Source organism: Ranitomeya variabilis, chromosome 2 (assembly GCF_051348905.1).
Source record: "Ranitomeya variabilis isolate aRanVar5 chromosome 2, aRanVar5.hap1, whole genome shotgun sequence".
In the NCBI taxonomy this organism is placed as follows: Eukaryota; Metazoa; Chordata; class Amphibia; order Anura; family Dendrobatidae; genus Ranitomeya; species Ranitomeya variabilis.
In genome coordinates, this window is record NC_135233.1 from 634,644,582 (window position 1) to 634,664,745 (window position 20,164).

General features: G+C 45.5%; 1 protein-coding gene across 1 annotated transcript in view; it reads left to right on the plus strand.

Moving 5' to 3' along the window:
- Positions 1-20,164, plus strand: part of KMO (kynurenine 3-monooxygenase) — a 705,013-nt gene that overhangs the window by 352,031 nt on the left and 332,818 nt on the right. Inside the window, exon 6 of the mRNA XM_077292788.1 lies at positions 2,749-2,836. Within this exon, the coding sequence (XP_077148903.1) occupies positions 2,749-2,836 (88 nt within the window). The remainder of the gene's footprint in view (positions 1-2,748; positions 2,837-20,164) is intronic.

The window sequence follows — 20,164 nt, forward strand, 5'->3', positions numbered from 1 at the left end:
AGCCAAGCGGCACTACTCTATCCTCCTCCTCCTAGACCTGTCCTCTGCATTTGACATAGTGGACCATTCCCTACTATTACAGACCCTCATATCTCTTGGCATCACTGACTTGGCCCGGGTTCTGCTCTCTGGCTTAGAGGAGGCCCAATCGCAGCCCTCCTCTAGCTCCTGATCACTCCTCTTCTCCTTCCCTGTCTCTTGTCTGCACCAGACAGTCTAACTCCTCCTCCAGACCAGGATGTATCTAGGGAAGTTCCCCTTATACTGGGTTTAGAGCTCCCCCTTCTCGCTGGAGTCAGAATGTGTTGAATGTAATGCCAAAGGGATCCCTCCTGTCTGCAGGCATGGCATTACCCTCCCCGAGAGGAAGGCAGCACCATTGTGGTGCTCAAACTCCTGGGGTGCCACACATGTGAAGACGCATGAAAGCTGAGATTAAAAATCATGGTTATTCCGCAAAATATTGATTTCTGAACTCTTTCTGAGTTAAAAGATTAGTGTTGTTGTTTCTAAATGATTACGAACTTGTTTTCTTTGCATTTTTTGAGGTCTAAAAGCACTGTTGTTTTTTTTTAATTTTGACCATTTCTCCTTTTCAGAAAAAAATACAAAATGTATTGCTTGGAAGTTCAGAGACCTATTGTCAGAAGTTTATAGACTAATTGAACAATTTACATTTTACTCAAAAATATACCTATAAAGAGAAAAATCAGACAAACTGAACACTTGCAATGGTTTCTTAATTTTTGCCAGAGCTCTCTGCTTCTGTCTCTGATGCACTGACTCTCCACAGTGATGAAATTACATCATCGCGTCAGCTTTCTCACATGCTGATTGGTGGAACAGGGTATGTATCTGGAGCGCCCCCAGTAGGTCAGTGGGGTACTCGGTACCGCGCCCCTCGGTTCTCAAGGGAGATGTCACGGTGGCTGACCCGGTCCGTGGCCCTAGGGACGTCCGTTGTAAATGGGGAAAGGTATTTAAAGGGATAATGTTCGTGACGCCACCTGTGGTATTCGGTCAGGGTGACCGACGCTGCTTATGGGTCCGCTGGGGTAATTTGATGGCAGCTAGATAGTATACCTTCCCACAGGTGAAGTGTATCCCCAGGGCTTCCCAGAGTGTAGATGGTAGAGGGTGTGAGGCGCAGTGAATAACGAGGACACAAGGTTGCAGTCTCTTTACCTTTTTTACTGATGGCTTCAGCATCCACAGTCCAGGGTACAGACCACAGGGTAGGCAGAGGCCGGCCAGTCTGAAGGCAAATCCAGAGTCCCCTTATCCAGGTGGAAATCAGTAGCCTTTCTCTAGCGCCTGGATGTTGTAGTACCTTACTGCTGAGCCTCTCATAAGGTCCTCACAACTGCTGTAGATGTTCTAGATGTTATGTCTTTCTCTCTGTCCCCCAGAAGGATAGGAACAACCCATATGACTGATGGCCTGAGGCTTTTTACAGGGACTCTAGCACGCCCCAGCCCCCACAAGTTGCCACCATGCCTCCTGGGTATAGGTCGGGCAGGTAACGTGGAATTATCTGTCCTGCCAGTCTCTGAAGTAAAGCGTAGAGATCCTTACTCCCTCGGTATTCTGGCTACCGGATTCCTGCACCTCAAAGAGAAGCAGCTTGCTCCTGGCTGATCTCCCTCTGATATTCCTCTCCTGTGCTCTGCTTTCCTGCACACTCTGCAATATGTTCACTTTAGTGTCTTCTTCCAGGAGCTGCAGCACTTCAGGCTCCAGGACTCCTTCCTCTCCCTCTGTCTTCCTGACAGGAACTGAACTCTGAACCCCTTTTCCCTCCAGATCAGGATGTTTTATAAGGGAGCTCACCTAAAACAGGTTTAGAGCTCCCCCTTCTGGTCTGGAGTGTGAACATGTTGCATGCATTGTGTTACCTGACAAAGAGATCTCCTTTATTGCCTTCAGACGTAACATCACTCCCCCTGGTGGAAGAATGACATTACTGCAATGACCAGGACTCTGGGGCGCTGCATATATATTCACCACTGTCTGCTTCCGCGCAGAAAGTGGTGACAGTGCGCGGTGCATGCACAGTGGGCAGGGGAGGGTGGCAGCATGGTGCAGCCTGTCGGCCTCGCTTTCACCCCTTCGACAGTCTCAGTCCATGGGCCGGACAGGAACAGCCAGAGGGCAGATGTTGCCCACAGTCCGCGCTTTGAACAAGGTCTGATCTATGGCATTTTTAGCCTATAATATGACGTTACCCAGGTTAAGTGTATAGAAATCTTACTAGTAGTGTCAGAAGATACAGTATATACAATATGTACCCAATACAGGGTTGAAAGTAATCATAATTATTATTCAACACCAACCAGAGTCCGAATGTCTCAGTGACACAGTTGCCAATGTCATTTACTATTTTTTACCAGACAACTCATCCTATCACGGACAGACAGTTTTTACAGACACACTGGAAAATAAATTAAGATTTTCAGCCTACATACAGCCTGTACATATTAACAGCATGTACCGTGAACTGTAAAATGATGAAAATTGCAGTCATCATATGCTGCACTTACAGCTTTTTTTAAAAATAAGATGTGGCTATAATTTTTTTTTGGGGGGGGCAGGTTGAAAAAAGTACGTCCACTAATGTTTGCACAATTGGCAACCCTGCTCAATGGGGTTGGACTAAGTATGTAACAAGGATGTAGCAAGTTGATTTGTATATTTTTTAAAATCTCAATGTAATGATTGTTATATTGACCACTCTTGATTTTTCAACAGCTGCAGAAAAGTATTCGAATGTGAAGTTACATTTCGAGCTCAAATTGACTGACTGCAATGTCGACTCTGGTACATTGGTTTTTCAGGGGTAAGCAGTACAAGATTTCTTATTATTAACATTTCTACTAGGATAATCAGAGCACCTGTCACCTTTCTGTTTTTTTTTTTTTTAAATTAAGAAATGTCATGCTCTTAAAATAGTATTCTTGATCACTGCCTTTTAAACTGGGACACGGTTATTTCTAGGGTTCTAATATCTGAAAACCATTTTGCCTGCAGTGGTTTGTATGTGTATCCCTAGGAACCAGTCTGTCTATGGTAGACTATGAAAAGAAAAACTGACATCATCAGCCTTTCACACAGGCCAGTCAGTTAAAGGGGCCATATGTGATCAGTTGCAGAGCTTCACATCACTACTGTCAATTGTATAGTGGCCACGTCCGCTGTTGCATGTATTCAAATGAATAGGGGTGGCTCTGCAGTATCCTGCAGCAGCACTCAGTCAAAATTAGATTTTTTAGGGGCATTACTAGCATCTTTAAGGACATGGGACACATCTCTAGGCATATGCCATCACACACTATAAACTACTGTATATTGATCTATATTGAGCACTATATCACAAATTACCATGATCCAATGAGTAAATATTAAAGGGAATCCGTCAGCACTTATTTGCTATGGAATTTGATAGCAGAATAACGTAGACACAGAGAGTTTGATTCGAACAATGTATCACTTCATAACTGCTTGATTTGTAGTTTTGATAGAATCGCTGTTTTGCCTGAGGTAGATGTAACAGTGTTAAGATTTCTGAGCTGTATATAAGCCCACCCACACTACAGCCTGGCACCTTCCTGTGTACATTGTCAATTGCCAGCAAGCTGCTAATCAGTGGAGGGGGTGGAGCAACAGATATATCTGAGTAAGGCCTCTTTCACACTTCAGTCGTTTGGCGTCAGTCACTTCCGACAAAGTGACGGATCGACGGATCCGTCACAATTGTTGAAAAAACGGATGTAACGGATCCGTTTTTTTGACGGATCCGTTACTCGGGGGTTGTATATACTTTTTGGAGCATGCGCAATTGAAAAAACTTGAAAAAACGGATTGGGGCGACGGATCTGCCAAAAAACGGATCGCGACGGATCCGTCGCCCATAGGTGGCCATTCTATGAAATGATGGACGCGACGGATCCGTCGCGATCCGCCATTTCAACGGAGACAAAAAACGTCTAGATGAACGTCAATGTCTAGATGACGTCCGCTAAATTTTGACGGATCCGTCGCATGACGGATGGAACGGACGACCATCCGTCACAATCCGTCGCTAATGCAAGTCTATGGGGAAAAAAACGGATCCGTCGAAAAAAAAAAACGGATCCGTTTTTTGAGGAAAATGACGGTTTTAGACTGACGCCAAACAACTGAAGTGTGAAAGAGGCCTTACCTGCGTGTGAGACCTAGTGCTCCAGTGAAAATCTCCTGCTGATAAAATACTGATTATATAGAAACTAAAACACACAGCCTAGTAAGTGACATATCTCTGTAATCAGGCTCCCAGCTTATACATTGTTCTTTTTTAGCACTAATAGCACTTTATTCATATATCTATTGTTTATGCATTCAGCCTTACATTTCTTGTGCATTGGCATTTAGTTTGTGTGCACTGATGTTGATTACATTTGGATTATTCTCTATTGTGTGCTGGTAGATGTGCAGAATATAGCTGTATTAGGACACATATCATTATTTCTGTATTCTGTGTTGCAAACACTCATACTGTCATATTCTGCCTGTTATTGTACATGCCTGGTAATCATACAAACTTTGTGCATTTCATAGATTTTTGATTATTCCTTGACATTATACAGAAAATATTTTGTCAGCCTGGATCAATCATTCTAAATAAGATATCATATTACTGGTCTTTGAAATTAGGGGTTTTTTTTGCCCTATTTTGGTGACTGTATCAAGTCCTGTGTGACTTTTTAATTGTTTTTATGGGTTTTTTTTAGTATCTTGTACCAATAAATAATGTATTACAATTAGTGATGAGCGAACGTGCTCACCACTACTCGTTACTCGCCCGAGTATCAGTGTACTTGGTGTACTCGGTGAGCACCGAGCATTTCCGGGATTATTCGGCGGTAACTGGTGTCTCCACCCAGCAATTTTGGCGGACTTTTGAGACCCAATCACGCTGCAGGGATTGTCTGCCAGGCCATGAAATGCTGCAGCCATCTTTGTTGTGGTCGTGCAGTGATTGGCTTGGCTGCTGCCGAGATAGGGTCTCAGAATCATGGTTTTTATAGTTAGTATAGGTCTGCAACTGTTAAATCCACAACTCCTGAGAAACCAACAGTCCTTTTTAAGGCTAATTCATGGGTCCCGATATTGCAGCGCTAAGTAGGCAGAACACGACATATCCACATCAGTCCAAGGCCTGCAGGGACTGTATGTGCGTCCATTGCTCCCACTGCATCCCTCCCAAAGCTCCATAACTGTCTGCTGCTGCTGCACCTTCTTTACTATATACCTAGTTGCAATTTTTTTTTCCCAAAAAATTGACCCCCCCCCAAAAAAATATACAGTCTGCTCTGTATGACAGAGGCCTGTTTAAAAAATTATAGTTTTTCAGGCATACATAGCAGAGTTGTACGTGCTAGCCTTGTTCTACTATTTTTTTTTTTGTGTGTTTTAAATTCACCAAAAAAGGCCTCATATATCTGCGTGCTCCAAGTTTGGGCATTTTAGGCCATTTTGCCACTGTTTTTACGGTCTGTTACTCTAATTATACACAGCACTATTTTGCATTTAAAAAAAGAAAGGACACATATTTGGCAGTGTGGTATTTCCATGACAGCCCTCATATATCTGTGTGCTCCAAGTTTGGGCATGGCAGGCCGGTGTACCACTTTTTTGCTGTCTGTTACTCTACTTATATACAGCACTATTTTGCATTCAGAAAATACAGGCCACATATTTCATTGTGATATTTCCGTGACAGCCCTCATATATATGCGTACTCCAATTTTGGGCATTGTAGGTCAGTTTTCTACTGTTTTTGCTGTCTGTTACTCAACTTATATACAGCACTATTTTGCATAAAAAAATATAAAAAGGCCACATATTTGCCAGTGTGGTATTTCCATGACAGCCCTCATATATTAGCATGCTCCTAGTCTGGGCATTGCAGGCCAGATTTCCACTGTTTTTGCTGTCTGATACTTGAATTATATATAGCACTATTTAGCATAAAAAATATAAAAAGGCCACATTTTTGCCAGTGTGGTATTTCCATGACAGCCCTCATATATCTGCATGCTCCAAGTTTGAGCATTGTAGCCCGGTTTTCCACTGTTTTTGCTGTCTGTTGCTCTAATTATATACAGCACTATTTAGCATAAAAAAATATAAAAAGGCCACATATTTGCCAATGTGGTATTTCCGTGACAGCCCTCATATCTGCATGCTCCAAGTTTGGGCATTGTAGGCCGGTGTACCACTTTTTTTGCTGTCTGTTACTCTAATTATATACAGCACTATTTAGCATAAAAAAATATAAAAAGGCCACATATTTGCCAGTGTGGTATTTCCATTACAACCCTCATATATCTGTGTACTCCAAGTTTGGGCACTGTAGACCGGTTTTCCACTGTTTTTGCTGTCTGTCACTCAAATTTTATACAGCACTATTTTGCATTAAAAATATAAAAAGGCCACATATTTGCCAGTGTGGTATTTCCGTGATAGCCCTCATATATCTGCATGCTCCAAGTTTGGGCATTGTAGGCCGGTGAACCCCTTTTTTTTGCTGTCTGTTGCTCTACTTATATACAGCACTATTTTGCATAAATTAACTTCACAAAAAAGCCCCCAAAAATTGAATACAGTCTGTTATGTCAGGCTGAGGCCTGCCTGGTGTTTAGGTTTGAAAAATCATAGATCTGCAGGCATACTGATCAGATATAATTTCGCTACTAATAAATATATTTGTGCTGAGCATTTCAAATAGTGGAGTATTCCATTTAAAATGGGCAAAGCAAGGGGCAAGGGAAGTGGACGTGATGAAGATGGTGCATGCAGAGGACAAGGCAGTGGGCAAGGTGAAAGTGGGCAAAAACAAAGACCCACATCTTCTCGCTTGACCTTCCTGTCCCAGTTTCTAGGGGACCGCAGCTCACCACTATTGAAGCCAGAGCAGTGTGAAACGGTTATTAGTTGGATAGCAAATAATGCTTCCAGTCACTTAGCCACAACCACCACCACCATGTCTTCCACATGGTCAAGTCTGAGTAGCCATGAGTGTGGCCCGGATATTCCTCATCCTGATCCTCCTTCCTCCCACCATGCCGAGTGCCCTGAGACAACTGGTCCAACACCTGGACACTTTGAAGAGCTGTTCAGTTTTCCATTTCAAGATTCAGAACTCTCGGACGGTCAACTTGAAGTGGGGACAGATGAGATCGCATGTAGAGATGCCCAAAGCTTTGACCAGCCCTGGTCATGCGAAGGCGATGGTGGGAAAGTGTCAGAAGAGATGGACGATGATGAGACCCAATTGCCAGAAAATCAGGAGGAGGAGTAGGGTGCAGATGTGGAAGAAGAGGTGGTGGATGACTATGTGACTGACCCAACCTGGCAGGAGGACATGCAGAGCAAGGGCAGCAGCACACATGGGGAAGGAGGCATATCACACCAACAGGCAGGAAGAAGCAGTGTGGTGGCCACAGACAGAAGGCGTGCACCCATTCCCAGTAACACCAAGATGAGGGAAGTTGCCATTGCAACTGTTAGATCTTCCCAAGTTTGGTTATTTTTTAAAGACTCTGCTGATAACCCCAAACAGGCCATTTGCAGCACCTGCAATGCCCGCATCAGCAGGGGTAGCAAAACAACCAGCCTGACCAACATCAGCATGATCAGGTGCATGGCAGCAAAGTGCCCGACTTTGTGGGCTGAACCCTAGGCTCCAGGACCACTACCTGCAGGTCACATCACTGCTTCTTCCAATGTTTTACATAGAAGCCAATCCCCAGTACACCATGCATGTGAAGATGCCTCTAGTCCTGCACCTGTTGTGGCATAGTTAAGGAGCTCCATCATCAAGCCCATCCACATCCTTGTCCCAGCACAGCCTTCAGTTGTCTATAGCCCAGTCTTTGGAACTCAAGCGGAAATACCCAGCCAACGTCCCACAGGCCACAGTTCTAAATTCTAATATTTCTCTTCTGTTTGCTCTAGAAATGCTGCCTTTTAGGCTCGTTGAGATGGAAGCTTTCTGCAACCTGATGGCGGCGGCCGTCACAAAGTACTCGGTCTCCAGTCGCCACTATTTCCCCTGGCGTGCCATACCGGCATTACACCAGCATGTGTCGCATAACATTTCCCGTGCCCTCAACAATGCTGTTACAGGGAAAGTCCACCTAACCACGGACACATGGACAAGTGCTTGTGGGCAGGGACGGTATATCTCACTGAAGGCACACAGGGTTAACATAGTGGAAGCTGAGAGCCAGTCAGACCTTGGGATGGAACACATCCTCCCCACACCGAGGATTGCTGGCCCTACGTCAATCAGGGTTGCCCCCATAGTCTACAGCTCCTGCACCTCCTCCTCCTCCTCTTCATCCTCCATCTCTGAAATCAACACATCAGTCAGAAACTGAAAACACTGCAGCACTGCCTCAACAAAGCGGCAACAGGCTATGCTGAAGCTAATCTGCATAGGTGACAAACCACACAATGCAGGAGAGTTGTGCACAGCGCTGAAAGAGCAGGCCGATGTTTGGATGACACCGCTGAACCTACAGCCAGGCATGGTCTTGTGTGACCATGGCCGTAACCTGGTGGCGGCTCTGAGGCAAGGTGAGCTCACACAGGTACCTTGCTTGGCCCATGTGCTTAACCTCGTGGTTCAACATTTTCTGAAAAGCTACTCGAGGCTGCCAGATCTGCTAGTGAAAGTACACCACCTGTCTGCCTATTTTAGAAAGTCAGCTACAGCTTCAGCCGCCCTTGCTGTGCTTCAGCAGCCTTTGCAACTTCCAGCTCACCGGCTAGTGTGTGATGTCCCCATGCGCTGGAACTCTACGCTGCATATGTTTGAAGGGATTTGTGAGCACAAGAGGGCAGTTGTTGACTACCAACATCAACAAGGCCATCAATATTCAGTTCAAACTCTGCACATAAGACCTCAGGAGTGAACATGAATGTCCGACATATGTACAATCCTCCAAAACTTTGAGGACTGTACCAAGATAGTGAGCGGCGATGACGCCATAATTAGCTTCACCATCCTGTTTCTCAGCATTCTGAAAACCTCTCTGCTCACAATTAAAGAGGATGCAGAGCACAAGGACATGGAGCAAGGAACCACACAGGGGAATTACACTCAGCCCAGCCTCATGTCTTCTCAACGTGGATTGGTAGTCAATGAGGAGGAGGAGGAAGAACAGGAGCTACTTTCATGCCCTATAGATGGTACTACAAACACAGCTGTCACACTGGAGCGCCCCCATAGGGCTATGGGGTACTCGGTACCGGGCCCTTCGGTTCTCAAGGGGGATGTCACGGTGGCTGACCCGGTCCATGGCCCTAGGGACGTCTGTTGTAAATGGGGGAAGGTCTTTAAAGGGATATGTTCGTGACACCACCTGTGGTATTCGGTCAGGGTGACCAACGCTGCTGTGAGGGGTTCGCTGGGGTGATGTTATGGCAGCTAGATGGTATACTTTCCCACAGGCGAAGTGTATCCCCAGGGCTTCCCAGAGTGTAGATGGTGGATGGTGTGAGGCGCAGTGAAGAATAAAGACACAAGGTTGCAGTCTCTTTACCTTTACTGAAGGCTTCAGCGTCCACAGTCCAGAGCACCGGATCACAGGGTAGGCAGAGTCCGGCCGGTCTGAAGGCAAATCCAGAGTCCCCTTATCCAGGTGGAAATCAGTAGCCTCAGAATCCTACGGCTAGATTCATGGAAACTCTGTATGAAATTTTGGATAGAGCTTTCACGCAGGGTATAATTCCTAAAACGATTTTTCATGGCCTGAGTATTAAAAATCCGGTGGTCCCTACCTTCTATCTCTTGCCCAATATCCACAAGGACCCCCTGGTCCCCCTGGGGCATACCATTGTCTCTGGCATTGGAGGGTTGTGTGACTCAGTTTGCAAATTCATTGAGTATTATCTTCACCCACTAGTGGAAACGCTTCCCTCCTATGTCAGGGACACAACGGACATCCTGGGGAAAATTAGTGGTCTCTCTCTTGAACCAGATATGCTGTTGGCAGCGATTAACGTGGAATCGTTGTATACTAGCATAGGGCATATCGATGGCCGGAGGGCCACTGCTTTCTATCTTCAAAGTAGTAATTTGGATGCTGATCTCTTCTCCCTGATCCTGGATCTCCTGGAATTTGTCCTCACACACAATTATTTCACTTTCAAAGATCGATTTTTTTCTCCAACAGCGCGGCACTGCGATGGGAGCGGCCTGTGCGCCTTCGTACGCAAATCTTTTTCTTGGTTACTGGGAGAGGGAGGTTTTCGGTGGGGGCGCGCGGGCCGCGTCCCAGGCGCAGTGCTGGCTCCGGACCTGCCAGCCAAACCAAAAGTACAGACATGGAAAAGATCACAGACCGGATATAAACCCCGGATATCTGTAGACATCTGCCCACTTGTAGCTACAAAACAGACACTCTAGTACCGTAAAAAAGTGCCAGTGCAGAAAGTGCAATAGTGCAAAGCAGCAGTGGTAGGTTCGGTCATTGCTTACCCATGTGGGAGGATGAAGTACACCAGACCGTGCACACGTCGCTGCCCCGACGCGCGTTTCGCGTTGCGGGCTTCTTCGGGGGGCCGTGTGGATAAGCAGAGCATGTCCCTACCTTATATACAAATGCATAAATGATGTACCGGTGAGCGCATGTGGAGCGGGAGCAGGGCTGCCATGCGACGCGTCCGTACATCCAGCTTCCGGTGCGGGTCAAAGGAAAACTTCCTATGACATCACTGACCCGCACTGAAGCCTGAAGGATGACTTCTGAGACGCAGGATAGCCCCGGACAAAGCGGCGCATGCGCATCTGTCATCATTATGCGGTTTGCTGACAAAAGGGGAAGAGATATTGTCCCACTGTAAACAAAAAGGTAGGGCATGTCGGGTCCAAAATTACAAGTACCGTATGTGTAGGTTACATAGAACACAAATATGTACATAAATTACACAGTGCAACAGATCACGTGGGTAAACAGATATTAGGAGATTACAAATAGGCAGGACCAGTATCAAAGAGGAAACTAGAGGTCATACATATAAAGAGAATACGGGCCAAGATGTACGCTATTCGGATTCCTCATGTATAGTTCCAATTTCTTATTACAGTCACCAGCCCAACAGATTATAAAGATGCCTCCATGATGATAGTCCGCTTCATATTAGTTGATTGCACAGAGGATGACAAAAGGTGCCCCACAGAATAAGGCACTGTATAAAATTGAGAATTAAAAATAAAATACATGAGAAAATATAAACAAAAACATACAATACTAAAACAAAGAAAGGAGAAAGGTAGTGCATCGCCATGCACCCGCCACCATTATTACAGAAAAGGAGCAAAGGACAGTTTTTCGTTTAATCCATGGGGAGACATAGTGCCCAGAGAGACGATCCATCGGCATTCAAGCTGCGCCAGAACACGTTTCGGATCACCACCCCGTATACCACAATGTACTCTATCAATATCACGTATTCGTAGTCCGGTGGGGTCACAATTATGGCGCAGCCTGAAATGCCCAGGGATCGATCGTCTTTAGTTCTGCTGGGTCCACACAATTCCTAGCTGCCGAGATGTCTCTCACGTGTTCCCTTGTCCGTATCCGCAATTCACGCGAGGTGAGCCCCATGTAGATTAAATTGCAGGGACACATGGCGTAGTACAACACATATGTGGTACTACACAATATATAGTTGACGATCCGGTAGTCCCTACCTCCATCTGCTGTTGTAAAGGATGTAGCTCGTTCAATCTTACGGCATGCCAAACAAGATCCACAAGGATAACAACCCCATTTTTGCTTTGAAGTCCCAAAGAAATTCGGGGGATTCGCCACATAGTGGCTCTTGACAAGTATATCTTTTAGGTTTCTCCCTCGCCTAGCCGTTAACAGCGGTCGATCTGGAACAATTAGTCTCAAAGTAGTTTCTGTTCTGAGAACCGCCCAGTGTTTCTGAAGTATTTGCCGCATCAGATCCCAATGATTATTATACGTTGAGATGAATCTCAAAGGTGGATCTTTCTTAGCCCTCGGCGGGACTCTACAGAGCAACTTATCACGTGGTTCTCTTTTAGCACGAGAGTATCCATTCTTGATACTCCTATTGCTATACCCCCGATCCCGGAACCTCCTGGAAAGATCATGAGCCTGGTCCTCAAAAGCCCCATCCAAGGAGCAAATTCTTTTCATCCTAAGGAATTGACCGATTGGTACCGCTTTTATTGCTGATGCCAAATGTGCAGATGAAGCGTGCAGGAGTGAGTTCACCGAAGTCTCCATACGGTAAACATCACTCTGAATATTGCCCCCACTATATACCAAAATCTTGATGTCCAAAGAATCGATCTCATTCGGGGCAATTTTGTATGTCAATTTGATGTTATATGGATTAGAATTCAGTTCCCGGATGAGGCCATGAAAACCAAGCTCCGTCCCCTGCCACACGACGAATATGTCATCAATATAGTGGTACCAGCACTGCGCCTGGGACGCGGCCCGCGCGCCCCCACCGAAAACCTCCCTCTCCCAGTAACCAAGAAAAAGATTTGCGTATGAAGGCGCAGAGGCCGCTCCCATCGCAGTGCCGCGCTGTTGGAGAAAAAAATCGATCTTTGAAAGTGAAATAATTGTGTGTGAGGACAAATTCCAGGAGATCCAGGATCAGGGAGAAGAGATCAGCATCCAAATTACTACTTTGAAGATAGAAAGCAGTGGCCCTCCGGCCATCGATATGCCCTATGCTAGTATACAACGATTCCACGTTAATCGCTGCCAACAGCATATCTGGTTCAAGAGAGAGACCACTAATTTTCCCCAGGATGTCCGTTGTGTCCCTGACATAGGAGGGAAGCGTTTCCACTAGTGGGTGAAGATAATACTCAATGAATTTGCAAACTGAGTCACACAACCCTCCAATGCCAGAGACAATGGTATGCCCCAGGGGGACCAGGGGGTCCTTGTGGATATTGGGCAAGAGATAGAAGGTAGGGACCACCGGATTTTTAATACTCAGGCCATGAAAAATCGTTTTAGGAATTATACCCTGCGTGAAAGCTCTATCCAAAATTTCATACAGAGTTTCCATGAATCTAGCCGTAGGATTCTGAGGCAACATACTATATGCCTTCTTGTCCTTTAATTGCTGAAAGGCTTCCCTCTCATACATCTCCATTGGCCATAGAACCACATTTCCCCCCTTGTCCGCTAGCTTAATCACAATATCTCTCATAGATTTTAGTTCCTTGAGAGCCTTGTGCTGCACCCATGTAAGGTTATCACCCTTTTTGTTCTCAGAAATTGTCCTAAAATCCTCCAGGACAAGTTTATTAAAAATTTCAATCTGTGGGTACAGTGACAGGGGGGGGAACATGGTGGATATAGGGACGACGGAGGTGGGGAATGTATCAGAGGCAATGGGAGCAATTTCGTTTTCCAGCTCCTCCAGAACGGATAGAGCCTCTTGATCCATTGTAGAATCAAGACCCTCCAGTCCCATGGGTCTAGTATGTAGCCTACGTAGAACCACCTTACGTAAAAACAGCTGTACATCCTTCATGGCTGCAAAGAAATTAAAACTATTAGTTGGTTCAAACGTCAAACCTAAACTGAGTACCTCCCTTTGGGGATTTGATAAAACATGCTTTGAAAGGTTAATTACCTCCAGGGTCGAGTTAACTTTGGATTCCTTTTCCAATGATTGAGGAGGTGTAAGTTTCCTCTTATTCTGGGTATGTCCTTTTTTACAAGCATGTTTACCAAGACCCAAGCGTTCGTTACGGTAAGAACCAACATTACTGCCAGTAGGTGGTTCCTCATCCATAGATGATGCAGAGGAGAAGGAATTACGATGTGGTTTTGCTGTTACTGTTACTTGCCTAAACTTCCTCTTACATCTATAAACTTGATTATTAGAAACATCATTCAGATCTCTCTGATATTTCCTTGTTTTAAATGCCACTATATCTTTCTCCCACTTATTAAATTCAACTTCTAGTTCTTCGTTGAACTGTTTGAGGGCTTCTGCTGACAGTTTTGACCGCAATGTCGCTTGAGCAGAGTTAATACTAGTTTCCACTTCTTTTAGTGTGGTCTCGTTAGATTTGATAAGCAACTCCATAAACCCTTTTGAGCAATTGGTGGCTAGATCCTCCCATTGTTTTTTAAAATTCACATCATCGATTGTGAAGGATGGAAACACCTGGACGCGAAGGCCGCGGGGTACCAACCCTTTGGCCACATAACGCTCCAGAAATGCCTTATTGCACCACAACCGAGTTTTTTTTATTAAGGAGGTTTTTTAAAAGCATGGCTGTATCATCTGTTTCCTTGGAATTAACAACCACAGATTGCTCCTCCCCAAAGACCTCGTCCAATTTTGTCTGCCACGTTTTTTCACGTGCCTTGTGATCCATAGAGTCAGATAGGAAAGCTGTGAAAATACACAGAATAGATAGATAATAACAACACCTGACATAGCGGATATACATAAATAACTCAAAATTGCATTAAGCAAAATGAGCAGCTCCCAAGAAGCATATGTCCTACATAAAAAAGGAGCTCTATACTCACGAAGAAAATCAGGAGAGACCACCTCATTTAAATTAAATCAGAATATCAATTTTATTAGCCTCACACATATACATAGTACACAGAATTGGATTCAAAGTAAAATATTGGACGAATGTGCAAAATGGGGAGGGGGAGCAAACAAATAGACAAAGTACACGGTAATTACTGGAGCATCAGCACTAAAGCAGATCACAGGAATGTTGCCTCAATTATCAATTGGCTCCAGACCTGCCAGCCAAACCAAAAGTACAGACATCGAAAAGATCACAGACCGGGTATAAACCCTGGATATCGGTAGACATCTGCCCACTTGTAGCTACAAAACGGACACTCTAGTACCGTAAAAAAGTGCCAGTGCAGAAAGTGCAATAGTGCAAAGCAGCAGTGGTAGGTTCGGTCATTGCTTACCCATGTGGGAGGATGAAGTACACCAGACCGTGCACACGTCGCTGCCCCGACGCGGGTTTCGCGTTGCGGGATTCTTCGGGGGGCCATGTAGATAACCAGAGTATGTCCCTACCTTATATACAAATGCATAAATGATGTACCGGTGAGCGCATGTGGAGCGGGAACAGGGCTGCCATGCGACGCGTCCGTACATCCAGCTTCCGGTGCGGGTCAAAGGAAAACTTCCTATGACGTCACTGACCCACACTGAAGCCTGAAAGATGACTTCTGAGATGCAGGATAGCCCCGGACAACGCGGCGCATGCGCATCTGTCATCATTATGCGGTTTGCTGACAAAAAGGGAAGAGATATTGTCCCACTGTAAACAAAAAGGTAGGGCATGTCGGGTCCAAAATTACAAGTACCGTATGTGTAGGTTACATAGAACACAAATATGTACATAAATTACACAGTGCAACAGATCACGTGGGTAAATAGATATTAGGAGATGACAAATAGGAAGGACCAGTATCAAAGAGGAAACTAGAGGTCATACATATAAAGAGAATACGGGCCAAGATGTACGCTATTCGGATTCCTCCTTGTATAGGTCCTCACAACTGTTGTAGATGTTCTAGATGTTATGTCTTTCTCTCTGTCCCCCAGATGGATAGGAACAACCCATATGACTGATGGCCTGAGGCTTTTTACAGGGACTTTAGCACGCCTCCGCCCCCACAAGTTGCCACCATGCCTCCTGGGTATAGGTCGGGCTGATAACGTGGAATTATCTGTCCTGCCAGTCTCTGAAGTAAAGCGTAGAGATCCTTACTCCCTCAGTATTCTGGCTACTGGATTCCTGCGCCTCATAAGGAAGCAGCTGGCTCTGGGCTGGTCTCCCTCTGATATTTCTCTCCTGTGCTCTGCTTTCCTGCACACTCTCTGCAATACAATTCTCTTTAGTGTCTTCTTCCAGGAGCTGCAGCACTTCAGGCTCCAGGACTCCTTCCTCTCCCTCTGTCTTCCTGACAGAAACTGAACTCTGAACTCCTTTTTCCTCCAGATCAGGATGTTTTATAGGGGAGTTCACCTTAAACAGGCTTAGAGCTCCCCCTTCTGGTCTGGAATGTGAACATGTTGTATGCATTGTGTTTACCTGGTAAAGAGATCTCCTTTATTGCCTTCAGACGTAACATCACTCCCACTGGTGGAAGAATGACATTACTGCAACAACCAGGACCCTGGGGCGCTGCACTCCCCCCTGTTAAATCCAGTACTTCCGGACTGGGAAAAGAAAACAACAATACATTAGCAAAAGACATGCAAATTTTTGAAAATGCTATAAAACAAATTAATTTTACTGTGCTTCCCTTTATGGGAGGTGAGGACACTTGAACGTTGCAAAAACAAGTTTATAAAGGTTCATCGGCACTGTCTTTAGTGAGATGAAGTGAAGAAAGGCTCCTCCCACGTTGACAAAGTGGGCAGAACCAGGATGCACCTTGGAGGTGCCAAACTATTTACAAAGAAAGTTGTTGGGTAAGCATTGTCCATTACCGCAATGTCCATTTTTTTTAAACCTGTAACCAAGATAAGCATTTCAGACACATAACAACAATTATTAATATTTCCAGTACTTGTAACGAGTTGGGGTTTGACTGTTGGTGCTACGTGTAGACCTACGCAGTACAGGGATTGCTAGTGACCTGAATGGATTCACTGTTCTCGCTACCACTGGTGTAGTGCACTGTCTTATGGCTACACTTCTGGTGAGTCTACTTAGCACTGGTATACTGGACCTTCTGGGACTACTTCTACTTACTGTAGGCATGGCAGATTCACCAATAGCAGAGGGTGGATTTTCTGATTCCACTGCTGGGGTGATACTGGCTGCTTGAACCTGTTGGTGTGGAGTCTCTTCAGGTTCTGGATGGTTCTGAGTCGCATTCTGTTCTGGTGTTCCCAGCTGGGGAAAAGTCAAGACAGGTATCACAATGGCCTGATTTATTTGAGTCCAGGACTGGGGAAAATCTCCAAGAACAGTGTGTATCATCTTCTCTTCCATAGGTGGAGATGTTCCTGGATCAATTTCCCTGTTCCTCAATTTATCAGGACATTTCTTGAGATGGTCTCTGGATACTGCCATTGAAGTTTCTCCTCCATCTTTACTGATAAGAGAGACTTTAGTATTGTCAAAGTTGGACAGTAAGATGGTATATGCTTCTGCTTCCCACTGATCATCAAGTTTGTTCATTATTCTTTTACGCTTTAACACTTGTTCACCTGGTGACAAGGGAATTGCAGGAGCACGTTGATTGTAATCTCTCTCTTGTTTTTGTCTGGCTTGAGATAGACTTCTTTCAACACACCCTTGTACTTGACGGTACTTTTGCTGTCTTTCTGTATCCAAATCTGCATCAGATGATGGATTTTCTGGGGTTAGGACTCCCATATCTAGATCAACAGGCAGTTTGCTGGATCTTCCTCTCATCAGATATGCTGGAGTACAGTTGGTGGAATTCACTGGAATGTGGTTGTACAAATCTACCAAATCTGGCAACTTTTCTGGCCATAAGTTCCGTTCTTCCACAGGCAAGGTCTTCAGTAAGTGGATTACCACTTGGTTCATCTTTTCGCACATTCCGTTGGTTTGTGGGTGATACAGTGTTGTTCTGATCTTTCTGCATCCATATAAGTTGCAGAACTCTTGGAATACCTCTGCTTCAAAGGCTGGACCTTGATCAGTAAGGACCTTCTCTGGGTATCTGTGTGGTCTGCAAAAGTACCGTTGAAAGGCCTTGGCCACTATTCTTGCCATCAAATCCATGACAGGTACAACTACCAGGAATCTGCAGTAGTGATCCACGATGGTCAGGGCGTAGACATAGCCTGACCGGCTTGGTGTTAGCTTCACGTGGTCTAAGGCTACCAGTTCAAGTGGCTGTTTGGTGACTATGGGCTGCAGGGGAGCCCTCTGGCTGTCACGGTCCTTCCTGAGTAGGCTACATGGGCCACATTCTCGGCACCACTTTTCGATGGTTTTTCTCATGCCAACCCAGTAGCACCTTCCACGAAGTAGACTCTCCAACTTCCTCCATCCGAAGTGTCCTGCTCCATCGTGGTACGCTTCCAGAACCATTGGCGCATCTTGTCTTGGGACTACTATCTGCCATACCAACTCATGAGTGCCTGGGTCGATGCTTCTTCGGCACAGCTTACCATCATAGATAAATAATTTGCCTTTCTCCTTCCACAGTTGTTGCGTCTCTTGTGGATCATCTGGGCCAGGGTGTGAACCTGCCTGCGTCAGGAGTTCTTTCGCCCGATGGACCGTGGGGTCACTGTCTTGGGTCTCTGCCCATCCATTTTGCCGAGGCTAGGTAGTGCTTGAATCTCTCCATCACTGCCCAGACGATGGCAAGGAACTCCAGCTTAAAGGAACTGTAGTTGTCAGGGTTCCTTTCCGTGGGACGAAGTTTCCTGCTGGTGTAAGCGATTACCCTTTCTTTGCCTTTCTGGACCTGGGACAGCATGGCTCCCAGTCCCATGTTGCTGGAATCCATATACAGCACAAACAGTTGGTCATATTCAGGGTAAGCCAGTACCTCTTCTCCCGTCAGAGCCAACTTAAAACAAGTGAAGGATCTCTCCAGTCCGTCGTTCCAGTCAAATGGGGTATTCTTACCCTTGGTTTTCTTGGATATGCCCACTAACAGGTCTTGTAGTGGAGCAGCTTTCTTGGTGAAGTCTTTGATAAATCTTCTGTAATAGCCTACCAACCCAAGGAACTGCCGGACTTCATGGAGGTTGCTGGGCTTCGGCCAGTCTCTGATCACAGTGACCTTGTCAGGGTCTGGGGCCACTCCTTCGGCACTCACTACATGGCCCAGGTACTGCACTTTGGGCTTTAACAGATGGCATTTAGATGGCTTTACCTTTAGGCCAAAGTTAGACAGAGCTTCGAACACCTCGGCCAGGTGCTCTAGGTGGTCCTCATAAGTCTTGGAGAAGACAATGATATTGTCCAGATACAGCAACACGGTTTTAAAGTTCTTGTGTCCAAGACAGCACTCCATCATCCTCTGGAACGTTCCTGGGGCGTTGCACAGTCCAAATGGCATGTAGTTGAATTCACAGAGACCCATCGGGGTGGTGAAGGCCGTCTTTTCCTTGTCCGCCTCTGCTATGGGAACCTGCCAGTACCCACTGGTGAGATCTAAGGTAGAGAAGTAGTTAGCAGATTTTAAAGCAGCTAAGGACTCTTCTATTCTGGGCAGTGGGTATGCATCTTTATGTGTAATGCGGTTTATCTGCCTATAATCAACACACATCCTCATCGTGCCATCCTTCTTCCTGACGAGGACTAATGGAGCTGCCCAGGGGCTACAACTGTCTCTAACTACCCCAGCCTCCTTCATCTCTCGCAACATGTCTTTGGCACACTGATAATGAGATCCCTCTGGCTGTCAGGATTGTGGGCCTACTGTCTGAATACACAGGTTCTACCTGGGCCTGGTAGTCTTTACCTCTGAGGCCTATTGCTGCCCGACACCATATTAACATTTCACTCCTGGGGGGTATTGCAATGGGGATTGAATCACTCACTGTGGCACGGCCAATTTCTCCACCAGATAGTTCTACCTGCTGTCTCTGTACCAGAGCTCTGATTTCTTTCTGCAAAACACGTTGCTCACTGGAACCAGCAGTTTCGGCCACCTGTTGTAACAAGACAATAGCCTCTGCAAGACAATATTCTATGACATTAGTACCAATGGTCATCACAGGGTTACATTCACGGCAATCAATATCAACAATCACAATCTCTTGGGATTTTTAACTCTACCCGCCCCACTTTAATGGTGACCTCTTTGTATCCCACTTGTGGTAAGGGCTGACCGTTACTGGTTACTATGGTGAAATCATCATCATGGCCACGAGTAATGTCTGTGTCAGCCCAATGACATTTATAAAGGACTAGATGGTGGCCCGATTCTAACGTATCGTGTATTCTAGAATATGTAGGTAGTATATAGCACAGGCTACGTACTATATTGCACAGTGACGTAGTATATAACACAACCGGCATAGTATATAACATAGCTACATAGTATATAACAGAGCTACGTAGTATGTAACACAGCGTACGTAGTATATAGCAGAGCTACATAGTATATAACACAGC